Source organism: Tenebrio molitor, chromosome 1 (genome assembly GCF_963966145.1).
Source record: "Tenebrio molitor chromosome 1, icTenMoli1.1, whole genome shotgun sequence".
Lineage (NCBI taxonomy): Eukaryota > Metazoa > Arthropoda > Insecta > Coleoptera > Tenebrionidae > Tenebrio > Tenebrio molitor.
The window spans coordinates 37,425,673-37,449,397 of NC_091046.1; the positions used below are offsets into that span (position 1 = coordinate 37,425,673).

At 35.5% G+C, this 23,725-nt stretch overlaps 1 protein-coding gene across 1 annotated transcript; it reads left to right on the forward strand.

Moving 5' to 3' along the window:
• Positions 1–13,797: 13,797 nt before the first annotated feature.
• LOC138141282 (peptide transporter family 1-like) lies at positions 13,798–16,646 on the forward strand. The gene is made up of 8 exons (XM_069061982.1): positions 13,798–13,923; positions 13,978–14,056; positions 14,110–14,607; positions 14,664–14,746; positions 14,796–15,541; positions 15,812–16,028; positions 16,097–16,333; positions 16,388–16,646. Exons 1-8 carry the CDS (start codon positions 13,909–13,911, stop codon positions 16,505–16,507), a joined length of 1,995 nt encoding a protein of 664 aa, XP_068918083.1. The 5' UTR covers positions 13,798–13,908; the 3' UTR covers positions 16,508–16,646.
• Positions 16,647–23,725: the final 7,079 nt, after the last annotated feature.

The window sequence follows — 23,725 nt, forward strand, 5'->3', positions numbered from 1 at the left end:
TTAGCCATTGAAAATAACGCCAAAAAAAAATATATTTTATGACTGCTTCGTAGCGCATGGTTGAGGCATTTTTTATCAAACAGCCTGTATTACTCCTTTTATCAATTTCAAATACAGCGTATCCAAAAATTCGCGCACTAACTACTTACTATACTTATACAGGGTGGTCCCGATATAACCTGCCAGAAGAAATCCTATAATAGGTGACGATGAGTAGAACTCATACACAAAAAATGTTTCTAATAAAAGTCTTTTCGTTTTCGAGATAAAAATAATGGAAAATTTGGTCAAAATTTGCTGTACGCTAATGAGTTAATCGGTTTTAAAAAGGTAATTCTGGTTACTTGGCTGCAATTTCTTTAGCAACGGTACCTGTAACACCTATGACATTTGTCAAGTTTAATTTTAAATTTGCGAATCCTTCAAAAAGTTATGAAATTCACAAAACAAGAATACGCCGATTTGCATTTCCTCTATGGCGAAACACGTGGTAATTCAAGACCGGCAAGGCGACCATACGGCGAGCGTTTTCCTGAAGTAGTCCTTCGGTCCCGTTGTACTTTTGTGGAACTACATCTGCATTTATGTGAGGTTGGGTCTGACTGATTCCAATACGATGGTGTCCCCGATCCTCCATTTAACCCCTCTGGATTTTAATTTTTGGGGACACACGAACGATTTGGTATACGAAGTTGAAATAAATGCAAAAGGCCAACTCCAGAAACGCGTAACAGATGCCGCGAACCAGATTCGTAAAAACCCAGAAATGCTGAATTCTGTTTATGAAAATTGGTACCGACGTACTCAAATGTGCTTAAATGCCAACGGAAGGCACAGAACATTTATTATAAAATAATTTTTCTAGTCTAGTTTACCTTTCATTAGTTAGTAGATATTCTCAGTTAGAGTTGAAAGTACGAATATGTAAAGTGAAAATAAATTTATTCAATACATACATTATTTTGGCTATTTAACCACAATTAAGACGATACTCTTATTACAGTTCTTCCACAATTTTGCACACACTACCTCTACTTTATTTATTACTCATTCATCTCAGTCCACAAAATCAGCTTTTGTACCTAAATAAGCTGGTGAATTAACGCACACAGTGTACAGCGTTTTCAATAAATGTCATTAATTTGATTTAGTTTGTCAGATTTGAGATTTGTCATAAACGATTCAGGTACCTATGTTGCTTAGATACTGTCATCCTTACAAACACCAACAATTAATTCCTGAGTAGGTACGTAATTTTGTGGTCAGCAGCGTCGAATGCGTGTGGATAGGGGTTAATTTATCCCCATTATTTTGGACCTAATGAAAAGGGGTTTTTTGGACTTGTTAGATCCTTCTAATGACCCAGAATTTTTTTGGCAGGTTATATCGGGACCACCCTGTATACTTAAAGTCTGTCTCAATTCTAAATTTCCACCAACACTGCATTCTACGTTGGACATACAACCGACAACACTGTTTGGTGAAAAATGCGTCAGATTGTATTTATTAGGTTATCATCAATGTCAATGTCAATTTCCGTTTTTACAACTCAAAATTTTAGAATAAACAAAAGAACGAAAACCTTTTTTAAAATGCAGTAAGTAAGTAGGTGGAAAATCAAATTCTAAAAGCAAAATAAACTTATGAACTAATTTTAGTGTTTTCGAATCATGTTTGTGAAATAATTATACAGGGTGTTTTCGAAGTTGAGGTGTTCCTTTTAACCTGTGATAGGATGCGTTGTACTAAAGAGTTTTAGCCAAAGTCACCTTAGTAAAATGTGTACAGCAATGAAGATACAATAAGTTGATTTTTTTTAAATTTTTGAAACCGGTCCTGCTCAAATTTGTTAGAAATTAGAATTGACAAAAAAAATCAAATGAGCATGGACGTTAATCAAAAATACTGTCAGAGTTGTCATCTAATTAGTCGGAATGGCTTTATCATTACGAAAATAATGAGCTCACAGATATGTTGCTAATGTATGGGCAATGTTATCACGTTATCAGAATGCAGCTGCGGCGTCCAGAGAGTACGCAGAGCGATTTCCAGAAAGACACCATCCTGGGCCACGTCAGTTATTAATGTAGGACAGCGGAGAAATAGACAGGACCGGACTCAAAATTTTAGAAAACAATAAAAATATACAATCAATTATCTCCCTTAATACAAACATTTTACTAAGAAGATTTAGGCTAAAATTCTTAAGAATAATGTATAGTGTCTCGTGTTACAAGAAACCCCTCAACTTCGGAAACACCCTGTATTGCCAACTTTGGTTATTAAGAATCCCCAATTTAGAAATATTTTTATTTTGCCAACATAATTCAACAGGTGGTGGAAATTTAGAATTGAGACAAACTATATATACCTTATCGAGGATGTTTAAATGTACACTTGATTTCAAAAAAATAGCGTACACCTAATATTTCCCCATGCAATGTTAGCTTTGATTCCGGTTACATTAAAGTGACAAAAGCCCGAATCATCACTATACATACACATTAAAGAAAATTGTTTTCAAAAAATCTTTGAACGGGTTACTTTTAGTTTATAAAAATACATATCTTAATACAAAATAAAATTTCAAGCAGTCATTTGTTTTCGAGTGATGACGTCATCGATATTTTTTTTAATGGAAATCCCCTATTTTTTTCTTGATTTTGGTAGCCCTTTTAATTGTCTAAACGACAATATAAAAATTTTGTTATCTTACATAAGGAAATTTTTGAGAAAAAAAAAAAGTTGGAAAAAATACATTTTTTATTATATCTGAATCATAATCCCTGTTTTTGACATTAAAATGCGTGCGAAAAAGGGCCCTTAAAACACTAAAGCTTTAAGGGTTGCTTAGGTAACAACAAATTCACCTAAATTTTGAACAATGATAAATAGACATTTATACACAATTTATGATAGCAACGAAATAACAACAATTGACCATTTCTATATCAACGATTAATGACACAGATTAAGTACTTCGGAAAAGGTTTTTCAATTTACTTTTTTTTGTTATAATTTTCAGATTGTAGTGCAGGTATAATAAAAAATAGCGTATGATACGCGTTCATAAGGGCCTTTAAAACACTTGCGACGTTAAAAGCACTCCGCTACGCGTCGTGCTCTTAAACTCGTCGCGCGTGCTTTAAAGGTTTCCTTATAAACTTGTATCATAATATACTACTATAACGAACAAAAACAAGTCAAAAACTGTGTTACTAAGTACTTAAAATTATGGAATTAAATGTTCGAATTGCCATCCCCTAGCTTCTTGACAATAAGCAAGTCTATGAAGAAATTCTTCCTGTTTTACTTTTATCTAGTTTTATCCCAGCACACAATCAAAATTAAAAATTTTTATCTTCAAACGTTATAAAAGTGACAAATTGTGTCACTCAAATGACAAGGTAAAAGTGTCATTTTATGTGATTAAACACAAAATAGCAAAATTGACTATTTTATGTGTCAAATCACATAAACTACAAAAATCAATTGGCTGCTTTTGGCAGCCAATCTACCAGCCGCAGCACATAAAACTTCATTTTTGCTCCTCATAACATAATATACTATTATTAAATGAGCCATTTTCGAAAACGTTTTGTAAGGCAAATAACACATCACATACGAATGAAATTGACAGTCCCATTTGACTGTTTGATTTATCACTTATAATATCCCGATGCATAGATTCTATCCGAATTTTTTTTTTTAGTGCATTGCTTACAAAGTTATTAATCGCCCGAATAGAAGACGAGGGCGATTACTTTGTCAGCAATGCACGAAAATAAAATTTTTAGGATATGAATCTATGCAGAGGGATATTCGGCAAGAAAATCGCATGAATACTATGGCGGACAATAAATTTAGGCCGGCCTGTCATTGAGTTGACATCAAAATGTGAAGCTGGCATTATGTTCAACTAACCCCATTTTCGATTTTTCTCATTCTTGTCATCGTGACAGCGATAATCAAAATTAAAATTGGGAAAAGAACCGTGCACCAGAGAGAAGTGCTACTACAAATCAGTTATGCTAGTGCGTCATGATCTGTAAGTTACGAAAAAGGCGAAGGAAACGCCAAACAGCTTGAAAACCTTCAGTTTGACAAACTGACACATCAGTCATAATGACAATAAATGGTCGCTTGCATTGACTTTTTTGAAATGTCAGAAATTTGCCGGCCTAAATTTATTGTCCGCCATAGTACATTAACAATCAGTGAACGACAAAAAATGTATCTAAAGTTTTTTAGATCAGCGACGTTTATAGATACTCGGGGTAACGCGCGTCGAACTATGTACGATTAGCATTCCCAAACCGCATACAGCAAGACCTAGGTCCGCCGTCCCCAACCAACCGTTTACCGACAAACCCCGAGGTCTCTATAACCGCCGCGGGACTTCACGTCAGCATCCCAGAGCCGCCCGCGTACAGCAAGACTTATAGTCCGAGAGCTGATGACGAATTTGGAGAAGGTATTTTAGGCAATCAGAAATTAAAAAAAATGTACTATTTGAATGTTAGTGAATCTGGAATCGACAGTCGCTAAGGGCGTTTGCGGTTATTTTACTACTGCGCAACATATGAAACTTGCAAAAAATTTATCCCAAAAAACATACTTTAAGCAACTTAAAATTATACTGATTTTTTAGTTTAGCATTTATAGATTACAGAAATAAAAATGCCAGATTATTTGAACGGTTTTAAAGTACAACCCGACTGCCCCAAAATCATTTTTTTAGTATACGCAAAAAATATACTTTAGGCAGTCTGAAATTTTTATGGCAGATTTATTAATTGATATTAAAAATATGTGCAAAAGAGCCAGACTAATACGAGGGTTTTAAATAATAACCCGACGCGAATAAACATTTTAAATAAGTGCGACAAAAAAGTCTTATGCCTTTACATAGGTACGAGAGAGATAGTTTATCGATGTCTGCCAGCAGTAGCTAAGGAAGCCCTCGGCTCCGATAAAACTGTAACTATTAATATCTGAGAAAAATCATCGAAGAGGTCAACTTTGTTTGTAAAAAGTGCATATTGTTCAGTACTTTACTTATGTTGACAGCTTTTCATCTCCTAATAATGACGTCATCAATATTTTTTTTCAATGACAAGTCCCACTTTTTTCTCCTTTTTCTAATAGATCTTCTCACTACCTAAACACCCAAACTACAGTTCTATCGAATTTATTCCGAACTTTACGAACTAAACTAATTTTAATATAAAAGCCGTAAATTTATGAATGAAAATTCGAAAAATATTATTTCTAAACATAGCAATTTGTTTCTGTTAATCTGAAATTATTGATTTTTTTTTCATATAACAATATTCATTCGCATATTTGAAGCAAATTTTTAATATTAGGTCCTATCCCACCTCCACCCGGCGGCACGGCAATTTTGCCGGAGTACATACACTATTACGGATAATACTATCAAGTAATAGTGCAGTGCTTATCAACATAATTACCGGCGTCTCGCCTCCGCATTTTGACTTTTTTGTGTTTTATGTTCTGTGTCAATGTTAAGGAATTTCCTCACGATGTGACATGAGTATAATAATATACCTTTTTGAATTTCAACCACCAATGTGTTCTCTAAGTCCAAAATTTTTAAATTTTTAAAAAGAGATTGGGGTACTATTCCTGTTGCTGAAATTATAAATGGTAAAATCGAAATTTTTTCTAAACACCAAAGATTTCTCATAGCAACGGAGAGTTCTAAATATTTATTAATTTTTGTATTATATGTCTGTGTTATATTGTGTGAATTTGGAACAGCTATATCTAAAAGATATGCTTGCTTTTGTTGTTTATTTAAAATAATAATGTCTGGTCTGTTATGCTGAATGTGAATGTCAGTTAAAACTGTCCGATCAAAATATAATTTGTAATTGTAAAAATTTGTTACACAGTCTAGGACTGGTTTACAAATCTATGAGGGGCATGGTGACCAACTCAATAGACCGGGACCAATGGCTTAACGTGACTTCCGAATCACGAGACAGAATATAGCCTTTTTTTTTAATTATTATTTTAAATTTCGCCCTGGGTCGGAATCGAACCCGCGACCCTCGCGTCCCTGAGCCGAAACGGAATCCCTTAGGCTATATTCTTTCTACCTAAGGTTATTAATATCACATTTATTTAGATAGAATATCTAAGCAGACATACGTATAAGCTCTATAGTAAAGAAAGGCGTTGCTGAAGAAAAGATTTGTTTAACAATCTATTTTAAAAAAACGAGCCGGGGCCGCCCTTAGCTACTGCTGGCAGACATCGATAAACTATCTCTCTCGTACCTATGTAAAGGCATAAGACTTTTTTGTCGCACTTATTTAAAATGTTTATTCGCGTCGGGTTATTATTTAAAACCCTCGTATTAGTCTGGTTCTTTTGCACATATTTTTAATATCAATTAATAAATCTGCCATAAAAATTTCAGACTGCCTAAAGTATATTTTTTGCGTATACTAAAATAATGACTTTGGGGCAGTCGGGTTGTACTTTAAAACCGTCCAAATAATCTGGCATTTTTATTTCTGTAATCTATAAATGCTAAACTAAAAATCAGTATAATTTCAAGTTGCCTCAAGTATGTTTTATGGTATAATTTTTTTGCAAGTTTCATATGTTGCGCAGTAGTAAAATAACCGCAAACGCCCTTAGCGACTGGCGATTCCAGATTCACTAACATTCAAATAGTACATTTTTTTAAATTTCTGATTGCCTAAAATACCTTCTCCAAATTCGTCATCAGCTCTCCGACTATTAGGTCCGCCTTCGCTAACTAACCGTTGATCCCACAGAAATTTACTAGAAAACCCCCCGACTTCCTGAATGTCACCTATCCGCCATAGGGTCGTACCTAGAACATTCTAAACTCTGACTCATTCGAAACCTAGTGACACATTGAAAAAAACAATATTTAATGCAACAAACAACAAAAATTACAATACAATAAATATCAGAAACAACATAAGTAACGCCACGGTGACTACGAATGTTACAATCGCTAAATTAAAATGGCGGGTAAAGTGCCGTTAGAAAACGTTGGCGAAAGAAACAATAAACAAAATGGACGCACGTGAGTCAGACGATGGCTACTAATTTGCTAAATTAATTGATTGCCTGCAAATTAGATCTTCCGGGAGAAATTTAGGGGATAACGCTTACAATTATAGTTCTCCCAGAGCTGCAGCGATTTTATGGCAGGGTAATAGTAATTATTACGCCTGTTGAGATGCCGATAAGCGACATAAACAGATCCCTGTCAATCATCATTTTGGTGCTATACCTGTCAGTTTACAGGGTAGTATGTACTTGGACGAATTTACCATTAGGGGTTGTACTTGCGGTTTAAACCTTGTCGGTGTTGTTAACGTTTATACAATGGTACCCTGCCATAAAATCGCTGCAGCTCTGGGAGAACTATACCAACTGGGTGCTTCTCGAGAGCAACAGCATGCAACAAAAAAGTGATCCATGACATTATTATAATTACACCATAAAATAAAAAAAATATGAAATTAAAAATATCAAAGGATACGGACAGACTAATTAAACATATTTTTAATTTTAATTTAAATATGCCCCAAATATGCTGCAGCCCAACGGCATTCGTTTCCACTGTCATGACCCACTTTTGGATCGCACGGTACTTAGTTAACAAGTGGTGAAGAACGGGTTTAGTAAAACGTCACTGACAGATTAAAATAATTTTGACAACAGTAAAAAATAAGGTTAACCATCCTAAAGCTTGCTTTACAATTGAATATCATTAATGTCACATTAACGACCAATGTATTTTGGCCGCGATAGTACGAAAATGTAGACATCTCTTCTTATCCAGTGGTCAAGTCTTTTATGAAGCATAATAGTTCAGGATACGTACCGAAGCTGTCTTATGTATGTCTTATAACGTCTTATGTATGTGATTAAATACATACTAATTAAGTTTCGTTAAGTGTTAAGATTTTCTTTACAACACTAGTGCTGTTATAGTATATTAGGATATAAAGTTAGGAAGTGCATTATAACAAAATCATAAAAGAGTGAAAAATCGAGACAAAGTCGAGATTTTTCAACTTCCGAGATTCTGTTATGGCACCTACTAACCGTATATCCCATAACGTTTTTAGCGCAATCGCTTATACGAAACAAAATGCCTTCGAAGTAATTTTTTTGACAGGATACGATACCTCAGTAGGTATCGGTGTTGTTATTTACTTACAGCATTAAGATTGTTAAGTTCAACTTTCAGATTGTGTCAACAACAATTGTAAGTAACTATAACACGATTGCGCGAAAAATGCATTTTGACGCAACTCGTCGCTAAGGATTTATTAGCAGAGTAACATTCTAGGATAATAGTATATTATATCATTAAGAGTTGAAGTGAGTCTTTTTGTGGCTAGCCCAGAAATTGAAGGCCGAAACGCAGTTGAGGCCAACAACTGAGCGAGGCACAAAAAGAATACTCTGAATGATACATACTATTTTAGCTTCAAGGGGATCACAAAAAAAAAGTCGAACATAAACTCACTTATTTATTTTTCTTTTTCTGCAGTTACAATCTTCAAATTTTAAGGCACTAGTAATTTCTACTTCCCTTGTTATTGGTGCTTGAAGTTTCGATAATATTAGTAAAGTCTACAATGCTATTCAATCTATCCGAAGTAGTCCTACTTTCTACAAATTTCCACATAAAACTTTCCCAAAATGGTGAATTATCGCGATTTGTAATTTTTTGTATCCTGAACTTTTACTACGATACCAGAGCTTAGGCTCTTCGATATCTCTTATTGTCAAATTGCTAAATTCATCGCATCACAAGCTCCGGTCAGACAACTCTGCGGACATAACCTACAATAATTTATAATTCTTTGTCTAGGGAACTCAGAAATTTTACCTTTGTAGCCGTGATTCGTGAAGCATTATTATACATACACAATTTAATCATATACTTTTCGGGACTTTGGTAGGACTAGATCCTACATAGGTAGTTTGCCGCGATCTGCGTCAATTTTCAGGGAGTAAAATTCATATCAGCACCGGACTTCAGTTATTGCTAAATATAACAAAAATTATCAAAACGTTTACATTTCAACAGTGAACGGGGTTATCTTACGTTATTTTTTAATTTTGACATCATGGCATCTGACATCCCATCCACTCTGTGGCCACGCCCACAACGGGCGGCTCGTCTTTAATCACAGTCGAATCGATTAAATATTGGATAATAATTTCGTTATTTCGCTTTTTTAGAGGCTTTTCTTTAATAGGGATAAATTAATTATTACATATTTCGTGCAATTGATAAATAAATCGTGACAAATATTTCAAATGACTTTACATTTGACCCTGTCGCGCGGCCTGTGGGACACTTCTACTCCTAGGACTTGAAGTACTTCTACTCCGCTCAGAAAAAAAAGACCCTTTAACCGTCTCTATGGAGATACACAAAGGCGCGATTTTAGACCGCTTGAAGATATCAGTTATTGACGCCAACCAACAATCAATGCAGTGTCGTGGAGTTTGTAACAGAAATTTCCACATTCAGTGTACAGGTATCACCGTCAAGCTGTTTAACTCTATAAAATCTGTTTCGGGACTCTCATGGAGATGTCTAGATTGCGAAAAAAAGTGTTTTACTATCGATCAAGCCGGTCTAAATTCTTTTCTGGAGGAAAAACACTCAGATATGCTTGAAAACTTAAATGCAATTTTCCTGACTTTAAAAACAGACTTTATTAAAATAGCAGAAGAAAAATTAAAACCACTTCAGTTGCTTGCGGCGACTCCGGCGACCTTGGCACCACGCTGTCATTATCAAACCAAAAAAGCCTAATCGAGATGTATCTGTTGTAAAATCTTATATCAATTCGAAGATCAATCCGATCGAATCCAAACTGAATGTAACTAAAGTAAAGACTGTCAACGAAGGTGGATTGCTTATAGGTTTTTCCTCAAAGGAAGACAATGCTCGTTTTAAAAGGGTGGCTGTCGAAAAGCTTGGTGCAGATTATGACATACATGAGGTGAAGGGTATCTTGCCGAGAATAAAGGTTGATCGGTATGACGCAAATATATAAGGAAACTGAAATCGTCGATTTTGTTGAGCATTCAGTTAACTATAATTACACTGGTACAGAACTGAACCCTGAATGTAAACTTATTAAAATGTGGCTTACAAAAAAAAATCCTAAAATTTACCAAGCCGTGATTCAGGTGGATCGTCCGTCATATGATAAACTGATTCAAGCGGGAGAATTATTCATTGGATATGATTATTGCTATACCTTTGATGCGGTCGAAGACTTACGATGTTACAATTGCAATGGATACCATCATACGTCAAAGAGCTGTAAGAATAAAAAGTCCTGTCTTCGTTGTGGTATTGCTGAGAAGCTGGATCACACTATTGCTGAATGTAAAGCTTCAACTTTGAAATGTGTTAACTGTGTAAGTCTGGTAAAAAACGAAAAACTGGATTTAGATGTAAACCATGCTGCTTGGGACAATCGTTGTCCTATGTACCAACGCGCAATTGAGAAACTCAAAAAAGACCTGTTGCCTAAACAATAGCAATTAAAGCAAAAACCACAATGTGCTTCGTATCACCCGGCGTCGAAAAAAAGCAAATGTATTACTGTCTACGATCTCCCATGTATGTACTCGTATACTAACATTGCATCCATAACAGCCAAATTGCCTTCGCGTTACAGCTCTACCTCCAGTTATGGAAACCTATGTGTTCATTTCGGAAACGTGGTTGTCATCCTCTATAGATGATGCTGTCTTAGATCTAAACGACTAACTTACATATATAGAAACGACAGAAGCAGCAAGGGTGGTGGCGTATGCATATTCTTGAATAAAAAATATTTTTGCAATTTTAGAATTACACGTTTAAATGTGGACCTCCCTCATATTGAATCTATCTTTCTACAAGTCAGCAACTCAAATCTATCTTTTACTTTAGGGTGTATCTACCAACCTCCTAACACAGTCATAATTGATGATGTAATTTTAACACAAGAACTCCAGTCTTTAAGTGCAAATTGCAGCAATTTGATGATTGCTGGTGATTTCCCTCAGTTGACCTGGCCAATAAAACAACAATCGGAAATACATCTAGTAACTCTCTATTTGCAGATTTGATAATGAATACCAATCTACAGCAACTTATTTTAGAACCTACTAGGTACCGTTGTGGCCAACGTCCATCTCTCCTTGACTTACTGTTATGTAACGAAAATAATTTAATTTATGATATCAGTCTAACATCTCCCATTGGTAAATCTGATCATGTAGTAATTGAATATAAACTCCAATTGCTAATAGACAACAAACCTAAACAATTTCTGAAACATCTTAACATCATTAATTATATCAATCTTAATGAACGACTGAAGTCTACTGATTAGTCCTTGGTTTTTAATGCGGATGATTCAACATCTTCTTGGAATTACTTCAACGAGTTACTATCATCAGCAGTCTCTCAAGAAACTATTACTAAAGTGGTCACGGTCAACCCTTCTCATCCCTGGATATCTCTTAATTTACGTCGTCGTGATAAAATGAAAAAAAAGTTGTGGATGAAGTTTAAATCTTCTAACTCTCCTGTTAATTATCATAACCATCGTAAATTTTCTAATAAATTATCCTGCGATTTAAAAAAGGCCAAATGTTTGTACGAAAACACAATACTTAATAGTAAATAATAAATCCATATACAAATATATAAGACAAAAAATGTCTTCCACAGTTTCGACTCCTCGTGTACAAAAATCTGATGGATCACTCAGCGAATCTGACCTAGAGACAACCAATATCTTGTCCAATTTTTTTGAAAGCGTATTTGTCAAAGAACCGCCATCTCTTCCGCATACTATCCATAGACCTTACGTGCACGATTCTCTAGAAACTGTAATATTAAACGAAAACTTACTACTTGAAGAAATGTACCGCATTAATGTAAACAGTGCTCCTGGTCCTGACAATATAACCGCAAAGACTCAAATTTTGTGCTGATTTCAAACTCTCTTTCCAGTCTTCGTCTTTACCTTCAGGGTGGCTAAAAGCTCTAGTAACCCCTATCTACAAAAAAAAAGACAAAAGTTTGGCGTCTAATTACCGTCCTATAAGTTTGACATCGATATGTTGCAAGCTCATGGAGCGAATAATCTCTAAACAGCTTACTGAATTTGCATTGAATCATAATGTCATTCCCAAAGAACAACATGGTTTCCTTTCAGGCAAATCAGTGTTCATCTGTCACCTCCATTGTTTAAACAAATGGACATCGGATTTAGACAATTCGAGATCAGTTGATGTTATTTACTTGGACATTGAGAAGGCGTTTGACCGGGTCCCTCATAGACGATTGCCTCTTAAGTTACAGCACTTTGGTGTACGCGGACTAATGCTGAGGTGGATTCAAGCTTTTCTTTCAAACAGAACATTCTCTGTTAAAGTGCGCGATTCCAAATCATATGATCGCACTGTGGCTTCGGGTGTTCCTCGGGGTTCGGTTTTAGGCTCTTTACTCTTTGTTATATATGTGTATTTCGGACCTCAACTCTATTATCGACGTTAATCATGTATTCTTTGCTGATGATGGCAAATTATACGGTAACCCATCTTCGCAATTTCAGTCCATCCAGGATAGTTTGGTATTGGTGTCGTGACTGGTTGATTCACCTAAACATTAAAAAGTGTGAGGTCTTGCATTTGGGTAAGAATAACCCGCACCTCGCGTACGTTATTAATAATAAAAATGTGAAAGAGTTTGAGTCCCATAATGATCTGGGTGTGATTGTGAACCAGAATTTGTCGTGGTCCGACCATGTATGTTTCATAACAAAACGTGCCAACAGATCTAGTTATTTAATGTTCAAGGTTTTTCGTCGTCTTGATTTTGAAACTTTCAAAAAATTATATAAAGTTTATATAGGTCCTCTGCTGGAATATGCGAATGTGATATGGTCCCCTCACTTACAACGTGATGTTGACACCCGTGAGAAAATTCAAAGAGGGGCTACTAAATGAGTCGCTGGACTTAGATCGATTCCATATGCAACTAGACTGCAAATGTTAGACTTGCCAACTCTCCAACGCCGCAGAAGACGGGGTGATCTCATATGGGCCCATAAAATATTGACCAACAATGAATCTGACGAATTACTTAATTTATTTGAATTCAACACAAACATCTGCGCGGTCATCGACTTAAACTGAAAATTCAAAATTTTAAGACAAGTGTCAGAACACATTTCCTTCCGAATCGGGTTTTTAGCGACTGGAACGGCTTGAGTGACGAAATTATAAACGCATCCATCCCCAACATCTTTAAAAACAAACTTGATGCACATTTTCGATGACGAAGCACATGCGATCAATTGAAATTGAAATTACGGAAATAGTTATTTACTTTTCCGTTTTGATCTGGGAGCTAAATAGACTTCGGTCTCAGCTTCTATTTTGCATAATAATAATAAATATCTATCTTATTTTCAACAGGTCGAAAATCGCGCTCTTGTGTACCTGTGTAGAAATGGTTGAAGTGGCTTTTCTTTTGTAACCGGACTTGAAGCACTTCAAATTCTAGGAGCTCCACAGACTGACTTCGTCTCGGTCTTCAATCTCTGGGCTTGGCACAAAAAGACTGACTTCTACTCTTAATGATATAATCTACTATTTTTTCTACTCTATAATCTGTATAAAACATTTAATTAAGATTTATAAAACACGTTTTATCTTTGAACATGGAATTTCCAAACCAAAAATAAAACAGCGCAATTTAAAGTTGGTTGGTGTGACAGTTTTCCTCTAATGTCAATTATTACGATTAACTTCAGATTAAATCGTCGATAATTTATTTTTCAGTTTTCTTCAAAGAAAATGAATCCTTCTGAGGTAACAAAGCATGAATAATGAAGAAACTGCAAACAGTTTTCACGATTTTTGCAGGAACCTAAATTCCCAAAACAAGTATCTCTAATACTTGTGTCGGCGTTGTGTGACAGATTCACTTATTACGGATTTAAAAGTAAAAGGAACGCATACATGTACAGTTGATAGTGTATTATAATATGATTTCAGGTGTTTTAGTTAATTATGCAAAGTACTTTATTGGCTATTCAGAAGACACAGCAAATATGATATATCATGCCTTTGTGAGCTTAAGCTATACATTTCCAATGGTTGGAGCAATTTTTGCCGACTGTTGGCTTGGAAAATATAAAACAATTATTTGTGCCTCGGTTGTTTACTTTTGTGGAATATTAACTACATCATTGTTTGCTATTCAACGCTCTGTTTCTTTATCGGCTTTGTACATAATCGGATTTATATTAATAGCTACAGGAAATGGAATTACGAAACCTTGTCTCCCAACTTTCGGCGGTGACCAGTTTATTTTACCTCAACAAAAGAAGACTTTGCACATATTCTTTTACTCCCTTTATTTTTTCATAAATCTTGGAGCTTTTACTGGAACACTTGTTTTTCCAGAAATTTCAAGAATGCAGTGTTATGGACACCTCAACTGTTATTCTGTCGGTTTTGGACTTGGTACAATACTCGTAGCGGCTATTTTCGGTAAGGGTTCTTTTCATATTACATACATAATACACTTTACAAGGTCTTCATTTCAGTTCTCTATTTCTTCGGCAAACGTCACTTCACAATTTTGAAACCTGAAAATAGTATTCTGATCCATTGGTTCAGCTGCGTGGGGGTGACAACCGTTTCTGTTTGCAATTCACCCTTGACACAAATTCTTTCAGTACGCTATTATACAGAAAACAAAAGCTACAGAAAATGTTCACAACTGGTTGGACCACTCCGAAGAAAAATATGGAAGAGAACTTGTTCGTAACATACAAACCAGTTTCCGAATGGTATCTGTTTACCTTCCTCTAATATTTTATTGGGCACTTGACGTGTTAAGGCCCAGGGCGTGGATCTTGCAGGGTAGTTTTATGAATGGTGAAATTGGCAATGGGTACAATATTCGACCCAACCAGATGTCCGCCACAAATCCTGTTCTCATATTAATTCTGATTCCCTTATTTTGCTTGGTCGTTTATCCTGTATGTGCCAAATATAATTTAATCACTACACCTCTTCAACGGATGGGATGCGGAGGAATGTTTATTGGAGTATCTTTCTTGATGGCCGGTATTCTGTCTTTAATCATAGAATCAAACGTTCCAATTATACCATCGAAAGGAGAATGTCATTTAAGAATTTATAATCCGCTCAATTGTACCATCAAACTTAGTGCTCCACCATACGTAAATAATCTGCAACTCGAGTCGATGGGATACAAATTCATGATTGTTCCTAAAGTGTACGATATAAATATTGTACATTGCCAATTATCTGGCTGTGAAAACTTAATACCATTCACATCAGATCCTGATTTTACTGTTGTTGAAGGGGAAACTTTAGGTTATTTCCTGTCTACCAGAACGTTGATTCAATACACAGACGCATTACAGAGGCAGTCACTTGGATATCCCAATATTAGGTCAGTCGCATTTGATTATTATCTATACCGAGCGATCCAAAAGTCTTTCTATCAAGTGAGCCATGACATTATTATAATTACATTATAAAATTTAAAAAAATGTGAAATTAAAAATATTAAAGGATACGGACAAACTAATAAAACATATTTTTAATTTTCATTTAAATATGTGCCAAATGCAGCCCAACGGCATTCGTTTACACTGTCATGACCCACTTGATAGAAAGACTTTTGGATCGCACGGTATATCAATAAGCGAACATTTTTTAGGATGTTGGTAGGAAACCCCAACGAAGGACCAGATACACTGACTTACAAGTTGAAATATCAGAATTTGACAAAAACTAGAAGAAAGACCAATGACTCTTCTCTTTTCACTTTGGAGCCTGGCACTTTCGTGATAGGGAAGAATGAATCGATAGAATTAAAATTTCAGAGAGGAAGAATTTATACTGTGTTAATATTTTTCGAAAATGGCAAAATAAAGGTAAAGCCATATCGCTCAGTTTAAATCACTGTATGTAAAAATTGGAATTATCGGTAAGGGCATTTTAGGAAATAAGAAGTTATGAAATTGCAAAACGAGATAACCTGCACATATTATGGCAATTTCCACATTATTTGCTTTTTTCAATAGGGGAAGTCATGTTGGGTCCCACCTGTTATGAATTTGCCTACACCCAAGCACCACCTTCTATGAAAACCACAATGACTGCTGTCTGGTTACTAATGAAGTCTTTTGGTAATGTCTTAGTTATTATTCTTCATCTGATACATGCATTCAAGAAGCAGGTCACATATTTCACAGGCTGTTTTTATATTCATTTTTGTATTTCAATTTTTTAGTCAAACGAATGTTTTTTATTTGGTGGAGCAATGTTGTGCGCTACTGCCCTATTTGCGCTTTCAGCCAAGAAGTACAAATATGTCGACGATTACGATAACGAAGAAAATGATTTAAAATAATATAATACGAGATATATTACTTCTTTTATCAATTTCAAAATTTTACTTAAATTTTTTTTTTTAATTTTGATTTTGTATTTTATTTATTTGTTCACGATACATTGGTATGTGAAGTAATTAATAAAATTCCTTAAACTTATGTCTTTGATTGATATGTTCTGTATATACCTCATACATACAGTATGTTATTGAAATGCATTAAGAAAATTTAAACGGTGATAGAACTCATCAAAACAAAATTTTAATTAAAAAAATTTTAAATTTTAGTACCCGCCAATGTCTCCCTGCGTACATTAAAAGCGAAAGAAGATAAAACTTAGATAGTCAAGCAAAAACCAATTCTTTATTCGTAGTAAGTGAGAGTGACATTCAAGTTACGCACCACACTTGATCAAGGGCACTAACCTTTAAATTAAATGTTCGAAATGACCCCTCCGTTATCGATGCACGCTTGTGCCCTTCGAGCCATAGAAGCTTGAGTTCTCACCAACATGTCGGAATTTCGTCGAACTGACTCGGCAGCATTATTCACACAGTTAATTCTTCGACGGTGTTAACTGGAGTCTCATACACAATCTGTTTTAAATGGCCCCATAGAAAAAAGTCACAAGGATTTAAGTCCGATGAACGAGCTGGCCATAAAACTGGTCCATTACGACCTATCCACCGATTTTCTAAATTAGCGTCCAACCAATTTTTAACACCTCGTGCACTATGAGCGGGCGCTCCGTCATGTAAGTACCACATATCCCTCCGAACTTGCAACGGCACGTCATCCAAAAGGTCACTCAGCTCATTTTGTAAAAAATTTAAATATCCTTCACCATTTAAATGTGGAGGTAAGACATGTGGCCCGATCAAACGATTCCCAATTATACCTGTCTCCACGTTAATCGAAAATCTTTGTTGGAAACCACGTTCTCGGATTTGGTGTGGATTTTCTTCTGACCAGATGTGGGTATTATGGGAATTGAAAACTCCATCTCGAGTAAATCCTGCTTCATCTGTGGTTAAGACGATGCTTAAAAAATTGGGTTCTTCGTCGATTTTTTGAAGAAGCCATTGACAAAATGCAATTCGACGTGGTGGATCTTCTGGTTTTAAGTGTTGGACACGTTGAAGATGAAGGATGTAATCCTTGTTCGTGCAGCGTTCTTCAAATTGTGAAACAGGAAACACCCATTCGTAATGCAAGTCGTCGGCAACTAACATTCGGTTCTTCCTCAACAGCTTGCAGAATTTCAGGCTCCAAGTCCAAGACACGCCTACATCTTGAACGGCCTCGATTTCGGTTGACAGGACTAAAAGTACCATAATCCCTTAAATACTGGACAGCATTCACAAAGGTACGTTCACAGGGAACTTGGCGACCTGAAAATCTCTACAAACGCCTGACTGCACCAGCCTTCGATAAAGCTTCCCTGTAGATCAGCACCATGTCTGTTAACTCCGGATTAGTGTACTGCACCATTTTTGACGATAATTACGGGAAATTCACTTTCCAATAAAATTGTAAACACGGCCGCATACAGGTGAAGGACGTGACTAAATTGTGTCAGTAAGTTTTTGCAAGACCTATCCGCCTGGGTTTTGTCGTATTTACTTTTTTTGCGTTAACTAAAAATTTCTCATACCGACGGAAAACTCTAAATACATTAATTATTATTATTAATGTTTGTGTTATATGTCTGTTATGTTGTGTGAATTTGGAACAGCTATATCTAAAAGATTTGCTTGCATTTTTTGTTTATTTAAAATAATAACGTCTGGTCTGTTATGATTAATATGAATGTCAGTTAAAACTGTTCGATAAAAAAAAAAATTGTTACACAGTCTAGGACTGGTTTACAAATCTATGAGGGGCATGATGACCAACTCAGTAGACCGGGACCAATGGCTTAACGTGACTTCCGAATCTTGAGACAGAATATAGCCTTTTTTTTTAATTTCGCCCTGGGTCGGAATTGAACCCGCGACCCTCGCGTCCCTGAGCCGAAACGGACTCCCTTAGGCTATATTCTATATTCATTTTCTAAACAACTTTCTGGTTTATAACTATAATGTGGTTGTGTATCCTTTAATAAATTGAATTTAACAGCTAAATTCATGTGTATAATTTTAGCGAATATATCTTATATTCGCTTTGAACCAAAACGGTGCAAGAAGAAATGATGTGTTCAATGGTTTCCCGTTCAGTTCCGCAAATCCTACATTTATCAATGATCAATTGTAAACCGCATATGTGTTTTTTATAATTATATAAACGAAACGTCAAGCTAATTTTAAAGATTTTAAGCGATTTGGAGCCTTTAACGGGCTCGTCGAACAAAAAAACGTTGTATTCAACTCGTTCTTGTGTAAATTGGGCCTTTTTTGGCACGGACTCGTTAAATAAACTACTATTAAATCCACTACGATAACATTTCAAGGTAATGATGTACGAGTATATCTTTGTTTACATTGCATTACCGTTAATAATAGTAATAACAATAGTTGACTTTTTTGTCTGAAATGGTCATCTACAACTTTTTTTTAATAGGACCGAACTTTGAAAACGGCCTTTATAACTACGTAGTAGAGGTGTAGTTCGAAAAACTCCGTTTCTCTTAACATTTAACGCTGTGTTAATTCAACTATTGAAGCTATAATTTTGATTTTCCGTATATTTATACTAAAAAATACAGCGCTTCCAACAGTGAATTGGAAATTCCGCAAATTTCGATTAATCAAAAATGCGCATCGCAAACTTCACTCTGCTGGGACCTATGTAAAATATTGAAAATTTCGATACACATGCAGCGAGTCAAATGTAACTAAGATATGGGAAAAGTTAAAAAAAAAAGAATTAAGTCGATAGCCCGTGTACTTTTTGAGAAAATATTTTTTTATTCGACGAGCAGTAATAACCCGGAACATTGTATTTTTGCTAAAAGTTACCTATTTTAAATGCTTTCTTCGTCATCCTCATTCTCATATAAACAAGAAACTTGTCTTCTACAAGATTGGATAGGTCTCACTTAGTTGTAGCTTTGAATCACCAATAAATAAGAGTCGTAATTGCAGTTCGATTTTACCTACAGTCTATTTTTTAATCAAAGAACCACAACCTGTTGATTTAGGTTTGTAAATATAAAATTTTACTAAATTTAGGGAATTTAATGATGTCTATTGGCTATACCAGCCAACATCTGTCATTTTTAATGTCCTTGAAAGTACGCAAACTCGCAGCTAATATTTGAATGTGTTATTAAAAATGCCTCGCAAAGTAAGAAATTTATTAAACTCTCAAATGAGTTGTTATTAGTCGTTATTAACGTTATTAACATGCTGCGCTACTAATATCTCTAATAACCTCAGTCTTTTATGATGAGATTTTTCACCCTATGTCAAAAGTGTACAATGTTGTCAGCTCTATTTTGGGTGTAAATTGCGGTGTTGTGGTTCTTTGATTAAAAAATAGACTATAGTTGAATTTTTTTAATAAACAATTGTCAAAACGTTGTCTTGTTGGTATGAGCCAAACTGTGATTTTCATGATAATTCGATTGGTCACATTGAGTGTCAACATTTTTTTATGTAACTGAGCCTGCGCCCTAACGAGCAAGAGTTTATTTCAAATTCGAAAAGGTTTCTGCTGATTTTTCATTAAATTTGTTTTGAAAATTAATTCACGGAAGAAAGGTACGGGAAGTGAAGTGAACATAACCTTAACCATGATTTGGTGTCAAATTGTTATACAGCTAGTCCATATGTCCAAATTTTAGGGTGGTACAGTATGGTTTTTTACTTCATTTTGACACTGACAATTGTTTATTAAAAAAATTTCACTATATACTCCACTAATAGAGCGCGCCGACACTGAGGGTCTTGTGCTGGTAGTAGGCACAGAAGTAGTAGGTGTCTACTGCCTTGACGACGAGTCCGGTAGACACATGTTGATGGTCTAGTCCAGGGGTCTCCAAACTATTTAACCCAAGGGCCACACTGACTCCTCCACTAAGTTCCAAGGGCCAAGGGCTAGCTAGCTCATTATGCCAACATAGTGTAGTTTTGAATTACGCGTAAATTTGACTAAATATATAAATGATATAAAATTACAAGGAGAAAACCAGTTGCTGCCTGATGTATACACTCCTTTCGACAAAAAATTGTAGTTGTAATTGAACAAAAAATGTTTAACGCATTTTAAGGGACTCTTCTACCTTTGTCGGTTTAAGAAATCGTTTTTTTTAAATACAGATGAGCAACAATAACTGTTTCAGTTGGCACTAAAAAATTTTACATAAAATTTTCAAAACTGTGAATTGTACCTATTTCGGTTTGTTTTATTAACATTATTGACAGAGCTATACATTTCAAATTTAAACGTCTTTGTTTTTGTAATCTTTTATTAATAAAAAGGTTTTCCGCTTGGAACATGACATAAAAGTCACCAGAATTTATTACCAACTCAATCAGTAATTGTTGCTCACACGGTATTTCTAATCTAGGAGGGGTATGTAAAATTCACCCTGTAGAAGGATTTTCTACGATTAATTCATTTTCAGTACTTTTGAAGGGTCCGAAGTTGGCTATAACCACTTTCAAGTAAGTCATTGTATTTAAAATTTTGAACGAAATCGCTTTTTTAAAAACTGCAACACACATTCTGAGCACTGTATTTGCTCATATTTGGTCTACATATGCCGAAACGGAGGCTTATTTTGGTAAATTAATTTTTGCATTTTTAATCCATACTTTACTCAGAAAAAAAATGGCCAAATTCGCATTTTTTAATTTAAATTGCCACCATTTTGAAAATTTTGTATAACTATACGTATACGACGATAGTGAAGGGGATTCTATTCAATGCCATATATTTACGTTTTGTGTCAGATGAATAGAATTCCCGGAAAACTTGTCGCAATCTTACCCTGGAAAAATGCATGGCCATTTTGGGCAGCTTGTGGGAGCCGACGTTTTGTTTTATCTTTTATAAAAAATAAATTTTGAGTCTCGTCTTTCAGATTTTGATGCAATTGCAAACGATATCAAGATTTTTCAAAATCCTTTTAACGCCGATATAGAAACCCTTGCCCCAGAACTTCAAAAGAAAATATTTAAAGAATAGTAGTTTATTTGACGAGTTCGTGTGTAATTTGGGCTTTTTTTGGCATGAATGGGCCAGTTTAAAAGTCGAGTGAAACGAGAGTTTTAAAGGTCCACGAGTGCCAAAAAAAGCCCAAATTACACAAGAACGAGTTGAATACAACGTTTTTTTGTTCGACGAGCCCCTCCAAAGGCTCCAAATCGCTGAAAATCTATCAAATTAGCTTGACGTTTTGTTTTGACAAGTTGTCAAATTTATCAAAATCCGTTCACACAGGAGAAAATTCTCAAATTCTGACAGTGTCGAACAAAAAAAAATACCAAAAAGCATCATCACTCAAAGATTGATCAGTTGCATAAATTTGCTGGTTTTTTTTTCGCTTTTGGCAGTAAATTTTACAATGGGGGCCGGATACAGGGTATGACCGGCCCGCTACCGCGGGCCGGATTGGTGGTGCTCGCGGGCCGGTGTTGGCCCGCGGGCCGTAGTTTGGAGACCCCTGGTCTAGTCCGTTTTTTTCTACGGCGGCCGGTAGCAAATGTCAAATAATTTGTCAGATTACACATGTTTATGGTCTAGTCCGTTTTACTTTCTACGGGGGCCGGTAGCAAATGTCAAATAATTTGTCAGATTTACACATGTTTATGGTCTAGTCCGTTTTACTTTCTACGGCGGCCGGTAGCAAATGTCAAATAATTTGTCAGATTTATTGGATTTTATTTATAGAAAAATTAAGTGTACAATAATTACTTATATCATTGAAATGGTTTTCTAAAGGCAAGCATTACCCTTTGATCAATCCAAACAACTTTATTTTGTATTCTCCAATTGTAGAACAACCTGTACCTGTACCTGTACTCTGTCAAATATCTTCCCGATGATTTTTGGAGCAATAAGTTTGATCGCGTACTATCTACTCCAAAAGGTGGTCTGGGAAGAAAACTTGACTTCTGCTTCGGTTCGGTTGTGAGAATTCATTTTATTAAAGGAAGTTAGCGCAAATGAAAGAAATCACATGAAAAACTTCAACAGACTGAATTTTGATGAATCGTTTGTTATCATAGTAACAAGGCATAGTAATCTTTTTCAGAGCCAATTTTTTTTATTTAAATTAATTTTCTTTTAAATAATTGTCTCAGTATACTAAAAAATCTTGTACTACGTCACACGACCGGTAGACGCATTATGGCGCCTTGATTATGGCCTCACTAGTTTATAAGTCTCGCCCTATCGGGCTCGACCTGTAATTCACTAGCTCGTCCATAAAAACGTTACTAGTCTTGTACCGGTCTTGTAACGTAAATAGCTATTTTCGCCGGTCTCTGGCAATGAGGTTTATGTGCCGGTAGTATTTTGTTTATTGAAAAAATAAATCAAAAAGTACATATTTAAGACTATTTAATATAGGTGTCCCAGAACTCGCACCCCAGAGAAAACATACAAATGCCGACGACAATCTCGATTCTAAAAATGCAAACGAAGAACAATTACTGGCTTGCATAAGAGAATTATGAGACATCTAAGATCCACCAATTCCAGAAACGGAACTCTGAGGTGTTAATGTGAATAAAATCGGTTGCTAGGTTTATAAATTGTCACAATTAAATAATGTCATGTCCGCTAAAGTGTCAACATCAGTATGTTAGGTTAAGGCAGATGTTATTCAAGATGTCACACTCGCCATCATCTTAATCAAGTTTTAGTTTGTTAAATAAAACAACAAATGGCGGTTCTGAAAAGAACCTTGTTTATTATAACGCGTGCACTTATGTTAAAAAAACAGGAGTAATGGTATAATAACATAATAATAACCACAAAAACAACATATCCAAAAGGAATCACGAAACGAAAAATAAATACAATCAGAGCGAGTGCTCAAAGTGGCCCCCATTCATTTGCAAGCATAACCGTGCCCGCCGCAACAGACTCCGTTTAGAATTTGTAACCATTTCAGGAGTAATTGTAGCAAAAGCTTCCTGAATGCGACCCCTGAGTTTTTCTTCTGTATCAATAGGGTGCCTGTACACAACATTTTTAACGTAGCCCCAAAGAAAGAAATCCAGCGGATTTAAATCGGGGGACCGTGCAGGCCAGTTTCGTGGACCGCCACGACCTATCCATCGATCAGG

What these genes read in the sequence shown, in the direction of transcription:
- LOC138141282 (XM_069061982.1), top strand. An exon ending in ATTGGTTCAGCTGCGTGGGG is followed by an intron (nt 14,747 to 14,795) that starts GTGACAACCGTT and finishes AAATTCTTTCAG; the next exon opens with TACGCTATTATACAGAAAAC. An exon ending in TACATGCATTCAAGAAGCAG is followed by an intron (nt 16,334 to 16,387) that starts GTCACATATTTC and finishes TCAATTTTTTAG; the next exon opens with TCAAACGAATGTTTTTTATT.